We start from the raw sequence: 8,421 nt of genomic DNA on the forward strand, positions 1-8,421 counted from the left end.
CAGAGATCGGTTTGCTTGTAATCTTGTTACTGCAAGGCAACGTACACATTATATTGTATAGGTTTGAAAGACATGGTACTGTGAATTCGATTATATACTCGATATGGCTGATATCATATAATTGCAATCTAAAAACAACTAAGAATGCATAAAGATATCATTTATTTGCAAATCTTTGTTAAAATATTCAGAAATGCCTTTTGAATTAAGTCGACTTAAACAAATCTTTATATTACGCAGCTAATGCAAATATACTATAGAAAACTGTCTTGAGGCCGAGCCTCTCCTCGAATCCGCTGAATAAATATTTAACGTTATCGCTTAATAACTGCTTATTTACTCCAACATTTAGTTAAATTGACACTGTATTCATTTTTCCTAATGCTTATACGTATTTTCGTATTAAACTGTGTTAAAACAATGTATTAAAACCACTACAATAGTAATACTACTTTTATGTACAAATAATTCTACTTTAAGTTTGAACATTTTACAATTTAAGATATCTCCTTTCTCTTTCAACATTACTTATAATATCATAAGTATGGTATAAAATTTCTTTGCATAGCGTAGCCATAAAATATATAATTAAGGTTAGTTTAAGTATGCAACGTAGAGTTATACTTCCTTTAACTTTAAAATTTGTACAGGTTGCAATTTAAGGTATTTGCTTCCATAAGTATGCTATTACATTCTATGCATAGCGAAGCCATTAAATCTTTAAATAAGTTTAATTTTAGTTTGAACGTAGTAAATTTTCATTAAACTTAACTTATTTGTGTATGTCACCAAGCACCAAAACATCACATCTTTTACGTGCGTCATATGGAAATTGAAATTGCAATGGTAATTCACACCTCAAATATGTACAATTATGGATGGTCTCTGCATTTTCAATTTGTTTCATTGCATGCGCATTATCATCAACGTGAACGCAGAACACAAATAACATCTTCAATCATAAACAGGAAATACTTTATTGATCAACTTTGTCTTTTACTGCTTTCAATCACTGGGAGAAACATGGTTGACTTAGCGTTTGTTGAATTCGATGATTAACGGAACACGTTCATAAACAATGCTTTATTAGCAGTGTGGAAAGGGGTGATTCCAAGGAAGCAATGTAAACAAAAAATTCTATGAAATTTGCAGACTTAATTTGAGTCTGTTCATTATGGCTATATGGAAAAATGCAGCTTCCACCAGTGCCTCTAGCACCGGTTTATGCAGTATGCAGTCTTCAACATTTAATGTACTAGAATAAATTATCCCGAATGACAAGAGAAAATATAGCAACACTGAAGTGATGTACGGGCGAACACTTACTTTTAATTTTAAACATGTTTTTTAGTTTTCAAGTATTTTCTTTTCTGGTTTGTGTTTGAACATTTTGTTATACCATTAATAATTTACCACTTGGATAAAGAGACAGATTAATTGAAGGAAAACCTGGTTTTCTCTGAATAAACCGCAACGTTTGATAAAAAAGAAGAAAAAGAAAAGATTTATTAGTCTAGTCCTTGCACTCTTTACCTTAATCTAAACATAGAAAAGCACTAAATAGTCATCTGGAAATGAGCAACTTAATGTATCGATGGTTCAAAGCATAATACGAAGTACTGTCATTTTTCAGTAGAAGCGTCGGCGGCGATTCTTTATCTATCACGCAATAAGATGTATAAGATAAACAGTCAAAGTCAAAGTTCGTGTCAGATTTTTTTCTCTTTTCTAATCAATAACCTGTGCTCAGTGTTCATATGTTATTTTACATTTTGTTTTTGTGTTTTTGAAAGGTATAAAAGAAAATTGTAAGCGAAATAATATCTTCTTTTTTTGAGGTTTTCAAGATACACTAAGAAGAATTTAAGTGAAACACTAGTAATTCAAATGACTGATAAGAAATGTTTCGCACATTTATCAATAATCTAACTACTTTATAGTCATTTTCGAAGGTACGATTAATCTAAGCCACTGTACATTTTTGTTTAACAATCCGAAACACAAGATGCCTCGTATATAGTTAACAAGCCTTAAGTCATAGCAAATGATAAGAGCCGCAAACTTAGGCTATCCTGAATATGTCAGTTGTCATCATATTATCAGGGTTTGCAATGTGTCCTTTATTTTTCGAATCACTTCAAGTCATCCATCTTGGCTTTTCAAAATACTCGTACATGAACTATATCACAATTATTTCATCAAGTTTAAAAGATAAACAAATGCAATTCTTTTCTCATTGAAATGAAATGTTGCGTGAAAACACAGTAATTAATTTTGTTTTTATGTATGCATAAAACATATATATTTAAATGTATATCTGGATATTTGTATACATATTTATACATATATTAACACACTTCGTGGGATTATCCAAGTAAGTCCTGTGCTAATGTCATTGCGTTTATATGTGCATACAAATCATGTGATTTGTTATTAAGATTGTGTATGATTTTATATTTGCCTTTTTTCATTTCGTTAATAATTACAGGCAAAAGTTAGGCGATTTACTGATATGAATGTCAAATGTACTCTTATTATTATACTCTTGTATAAATAACAAATCTTCATAACTTGAACAAAATCCTTAATAATTTTACAATGTTTCGGATATTGCGGTCCTTATCACATTTATCTCATATCCTAAAAAATTGTTCCTGAAAATCTATGCTAACGCTTTGAATTTACATACAAAAAATCATATATATTTTTCAAATGCTGTGTACGATTGGTGGTACATTACAGTTATTGCGCCTCGCGTCACTGTACAACACCTTTACTTGTTCAGTTCATCAACCCAACCCATGATGCCCATCTGCTATTAGTAAATATAAAGAGTATAGGCACACATGTATGTTATTATTTTACAAATATGTACATAAGAATTAACGGAACTGACTATATATCGTTTTTGAAATAATTTCTATTTCTACACATAGTTTGTTTAAAACCCCACCAATATGTTTCTTATAATCCATATTATATGAGTGGTTCGTTTATTCTTCAAGAAGGATTTTTTTGTCTGGCGAGACATGTATTAATCATCTCGTTCCATATAAATGTATGTGTCTGTGGTGAAATCTTATCTTATAATTACATTTTGTTTCAAAACGATAAAACATATAATAAATCATATGCGGGATACTAGCTTTAAAACAAAAAATATTGTTGAAAGTGAAATAGAAATTGAAAACAACAACCTCCAAAAAATATAAAAAGACAATAAATAATTAAAAATGCTTTTTTTAATTAGCAAACTGTGGGTAATGTTAACATTAATTATATCCAAAATTAGTCAAAAAGAAGGTATGGTTTAATTTTTCAACAGTTATTTCATTCCTTTAAGACAAAAAAATGGTAACAAAATGTTTGAACATTATCACATTATTAATTCATATATACTGATATTTTTATTCTTGAGTTCAGTTTATAGCAACAATTACTCCTAACACACTTCGAAAATGTCTTTTCTTCAAGAGTTATTAATTTTTCTAATTCTGTTTGTGTAAATTCCAGAATTTCCAAGACGAAAACTTCCCCCGAAATTCTACCCTACTCCTACAAATGTGACGTACGAGAAAGGCGGACTAGCAATATTATACTGCAGGGTTGAAAACCTTGGAACTAAAACGGTATGTTGAAAGGAAATTATGCTGGTTTGCACTGAAATGTGGTTTGTTTATTGTTTGAAGTAAAAAGAACTCCGCTGAGGTCTCCAAAATCTATAAACATAAAATCTAATTTTCGTACATAGATCAGCTGGTACACTTTCTACAGAAAGATATAACAATATTAAAATATATACTTAAGAAATAAGTTAAAAATCGTTATTAATGGTTTGAAGCCCGATTTCCGAAAATAAAAACTTGGCACTTTTCAATTCTACGTCCTTTTGCACAACTAGAATAAATATTCGGATTGAGAACTTTTGTATATGAGTTATTGGTATAGAATTATATCAAATGACTATCTTCACAAAATATGTCTAGTCCCGTCATGTAAAAAACAAACATCGATGTAATCTCTTTGAACTATTTTTCTACCTTACTTTATGCATAAGAGCATAATATCTAAATATCTGATTCCAAGAGAAATTTACAGTCTTAAGCCGCTGCTGAATCAAATATAAATAATTTTAGCAAAGCATTTGTCATTCAAAATTAATATCCTCTGCAATCAAACATTTTGGGTATGCATTTGATGCGATATCTTTTCTACGTATATTTATAATCATTCAGTTATTCCATTTCATTGAAAGGTAATATGGAGGAAACAACCTTATATCATACCAATTACAGTGGGTCAAGAGCAATTTGTAGAAATAAACAGATTTTATTTAAGTCATGTTCCATACCGAGAAGAATGGAATCTTCTTATAAAGAACGTCCAGCCATTCGATGCGGGTACATATGAATGCCAGATTAGCTCAACAAAAAAGGTTTTAAGAAGAAATATTACTTTGAATGTCATAGGTATGTCGTACTTTAGTGTTACGTTATAAAAACATGATTATGTACTTTTTAAAGTTATTAATGTTTATGTCGACAATGAACCTTTCTTGCCTAATTTAATTATTTAATTTAGCATATATTAATATCTTCAATTCCTTTTAACAAACTGGAAAGGAATATATATGTAAAACAGTTACATTTTCATATCCTTTCTTAAGAATGTACTGTATCATTAAATACTGTAAGAAAAACATATCATTAGTAAATTAGAAAAATTACTAAACGAATTGTTTCCTTTTTTCTGTTTTAGAAAGCAGTGGACTATATAAACCAGGTTCTAGTTTTTATTATTGTTTCTTCTCTTAACACATACTTTTTAAATCGTTTATGTAAATTGTTCAAAGTATATAAAACTGTATCTCTGCTACTACAAGCAGACTCAAAAAATATTGTTGTTGTTCTAAAAACTAGCCCCAACATGTATGTACAAAAATATGTTGGTGTTTGCCTCTAAGTGCAAATGGTGCATGCATAAATTAAAATCAGTGATCATAAATGGTTAAATTGTACTTTTGAAATGCAGCATAATATTTTGTTCCGAACTTTGTATTCTTCTTACGTATATATTTCACTGTGTTAAAAAAGGAGAAACATTCTACGTTACAACTATTCCGAGTATAGACTTTAACATTATGAAAGCAGCATAAATTTAGTATTTTGTAATTTTACAAAAAATGGATATAGATTTAAACATTTTTTTCCAAGAAATGTAACTAGTTTAAAAAAATTTTATTTGAAGAAAGAAACGGCAAGGCAACAACAATCAGAAAAAAAATTAATGTTAATATCAGTATATCTGTAACCCAATGATGTTATAATTTCTTGAATCGATATCATCTTATATTACCAGAGAATACACGTGTTTTGATATTTGATTTCTTTAACACACTAGAAAAAACGTGCTTATTAATTTGTAACAAAACCGTAAACACTTCTTCCATTAATAATAAGTCCTATCGAACGATTTGCAATAGATTTTTATTTTCAATAATTACAATATAATGAACTTTTAATAGCTCTTTAAACAAATTAGTCTTTATTAACAATACATTTCATCTATTTCCAAGTAATCTTGGATCCATGTCTCTGATAAATATCATGTCTGCGTTATTTTCAGAAATATCAATTACAGGGACTAGAGTTGTAGAAAGAGGCCAAAGTATACATCTTACATGTAATGCATCAGGGAAAAACTCGCCACCAGACAGTATTGACTGGTACAAAGATGGTATATATACTTTACAAATATACTTATATATACATGTAAACTGGCAATCGGGTATATTTGTTAAAGTAAATGACACTCTTATGCACCAACGGTTTTAAGAAACGGAGATACGGTAATGACAACAATATAATCGTACTGTTTTTAAAGTTTCAAAGATTTTTTTCATCAGTATACCTTTATATACTTTAATTAAATTAAACATTATAACAATGTCATACATGTATTCACGTTTATCCTCCTCCCTTATAACAAACTTAATTATGGGAATCTAATTCTAAATTAGTGAAGTGCATAACGGACTGTATTTATATTAAAATTATCAGCCGATTTCTAAACTTAAATAATACTTTATTTATAGGGAATGTTCTTAGTACAGAAACACGAGGAGACATACGAATTGAAAAGCAAATTTCATATAGATCAAATATGATAGTTAGCAAACTGACGATTGAAAAATCATATATGGATGATACAGGAACGTTCGTCTGCGTGACACCAGAACTGATGACGGCTACATTTAAAGTAGACGTTATTAACAGTATAAATGGTAAGACTTTTGTTAAAAGCGATCGAAACATTGCAAAACTGTCTGGACCATTCCAGCATCATTTTTGTTGCTGATTAATTACTGACCTGTATATATTAATATTTTCCAGTATGGTTCAACTTTAAGCAGTTAAACATTCAGTAAACGTGTTTACGTAACAAATTAGTTCAATGAATAATTGTATTCTTAAATAAATACGTAGGACACATTTTGTAGTTAACGTCGTCACCTTACAGTGCACTGTTTACAATATAATATGTACCAAAACGTGCAATTATATTTGAACTTGTTTTCACGGTTGCCGAGTTCGTATAAATAAAAGTTACATAAGTTTCCCAAATATTTTTCCTGTACATACATCTTATTGGTTCAATAAAAAATGATCACGTCTTAGGTTTTTTCTGTTTTTTGTTTTTGTTTTTTAAAGCATTTAGAAAGGTTAACACTTTTTTTGAAGAGTACTCGATCTAGCATTATTATTTTTATTAAACCTATATATTGCAATGTTAATTAATATATGTGTTTTCCTTAAACAGACAAAGACCGGAAAGATAAGCGAGGTATGTTATACTTTACTACATTAAAAAAGTCCAAATTCGTATAGATGTGTATAAAAGTCGGCATGGCAATTTCAAAATGCTACTTTTATATGCAATACAATACGTATATCAGTCTATTAGTTAAAAACAATTGTTCCCTATCGTTGTGGATTCGATGTGTATTGTACCTTTGACTTTTTATATGGATACTCTGTCAAAAGTGCTAACTGAAAACAGAAGGTTCTCTGCCTTGTGCCACCCATGCCTTTAGATCACATTCGATCTTAATTGTGGAGGCTTGAAAGTCGCCAAACATTTCTAGCAGTCTATAATTGATTTAAAAATAACTTATTAAATATATCAATTTATAGCACTAATTATCACTTGTTTAAGTTTATTTGATAATAAATAATCTGTTTAAATAATAGGGACAAAATGGAATTCAACAAGAAAACTTTGATAACATAACTTAGATTTATCACATTTTATTATATATTTATAGAAAACGAGGACTACACGCATGGCGGGTCAGATACGCAAGGAGGATATCCAAGATATTCTGGGCAAACAGATATTCATATAAAACAAATATATAAACTTATACGTTTACATCATTTGCTAGCATTTTTGTCATATATTACTATACACTTTCGGTAGCAATTGTTCTACATTCAAATCATTTACATACAACTCGACACACAAGTGCAGCTCTAAGACAAATTCTATAAATAAAAAGTGTTTGTCGATTGTCGCAAAGATACACTTTGTCTGTGTGTTAATAATGGAAAAAAATTATATATAAAATTCGTTTTTAATCGGATAATAATGCTCGGTTAAAGCAGCACATGTGCATGTTCATAAGTATAAAAATGTCTCATTCCGATGTAAATTATTTACTGGAAATTTGATAGTATATTTCGTAAACCGTAATATATCGACTCTAGATATTGTTTTGAGTCTGAAACAGGCATAAAAACTTATCACTGAGTAAATACAAACATATAGAATATAGAAATTGGTTTATTAAATCCTATGATGCAAATGTTGACAGAATAGTTTCAATGTTTTGTTAACGCATCATTATAAAATAAGATAATGCTATCTACCATACCTGATGAAAGAATAGATTCTATTCTTTGCTCTCCATATAATCATTTTATGAAACTAAATCTGATGCAAACTTGTCGATTTTGCTCATCTTCATCTTATGTATATAAAGAGAAGCTAATTATTACTTACGCATGTACATATTTAAGTTATATTGTTACATTCATGTGTAATATAAAGAGATTAAATATATTTTTGTAATATATAACTGAGTTGTTCTCTTATTTCAACTTTATAATTGAATATTTCATCATGAATTTACTTTCATATAGGATATAAAAAGAAAACAATTATAACATGTTTAGTATCTCCTAATTATAAAGTTAAGAAATTTAATTAAGAGAAATTAAATCGTTATTTATATTTGGTATACAACCAATAATATTAAGCAGTTTGAAAAACAAAAACCTAATCAGGAAAAAATAAAATAATTATTAGCACTTGGTATAAACAACTCATTAAGAGAAAGACAAACCTAATTATTATTCTCTT

The 8,421-nt window shown here is 28.9% G+C and overlaps 1 protein-coding gene across 1 annotated transcript; it reads left to right on the top strand.

The window, feature by feature from the left end:
• The first annotated feature begins 1,174 nt into the window (after nt 1-1,174).
• On the top strand, nt 1,175-8,115 carry LOC132754462 (lachesin-like). Its single transcript, XM_060745090.1, has 8 exons — nt 1,175-1,229; nt 3,514-3,629; nt 4,256-4,469; nt 4,759-4,782; nt 5,626-5,736; nt 6,095-6,283; nt 6,820-6,843; nt 7,325-8,115. Exons 1-8 carry the CDS (start codon nt 1,175-1,177, stop codon nt 7,477-7,479), a joined length of 888 nt encoding a protein of 295 aa, XP_060601073.1. The 3' UTR covers nt 7,480-8,115.
• The last annotated feature ends 306 nt before the right edge of the window (nt 8,116-8,421 follow it).

The sequence above is a fragment of the Ruditapes philippinarum genome, unplaced genomic scaffold, assembly GCF_026571515.1.
Source record: "Ruditapes philippinarum isolate M1 unplaced genomic scaffold, ASM2657151v2 ctg17054_1_1_1_1, whole genome shotgun sequence".
NCBI lineage: Eukaryota > Metazoa > Mollusca > Bivalvia > Venerida > Veneridae > Ruditapes > Ruditapes philippinarum.

Bases quoted from the DNA above. Each gene is read 5' to 3' on its own strand.
- LOC132754462 (XM_060745090.1), top strand. From the start codon at position 1,175: ATGGCTATATGGAAAAATGCAGCTTCCACCAGTGCCTCTAGCACCGGT. The intron at 4,470-4,758 runs GTATGTCGTACT...TTTCTGTTTTAG, and splicing joins TATTACTTTGAATGTCATAG to AAAGCAGTGGACTATATAAA. The intron at 4,783-5,625 runs GTTCTAGTTTTT...CGTTATTTTCAG, and splicing joins CAGTGGACTATATAAACCAG to AAATATCAATTACAGGGACT.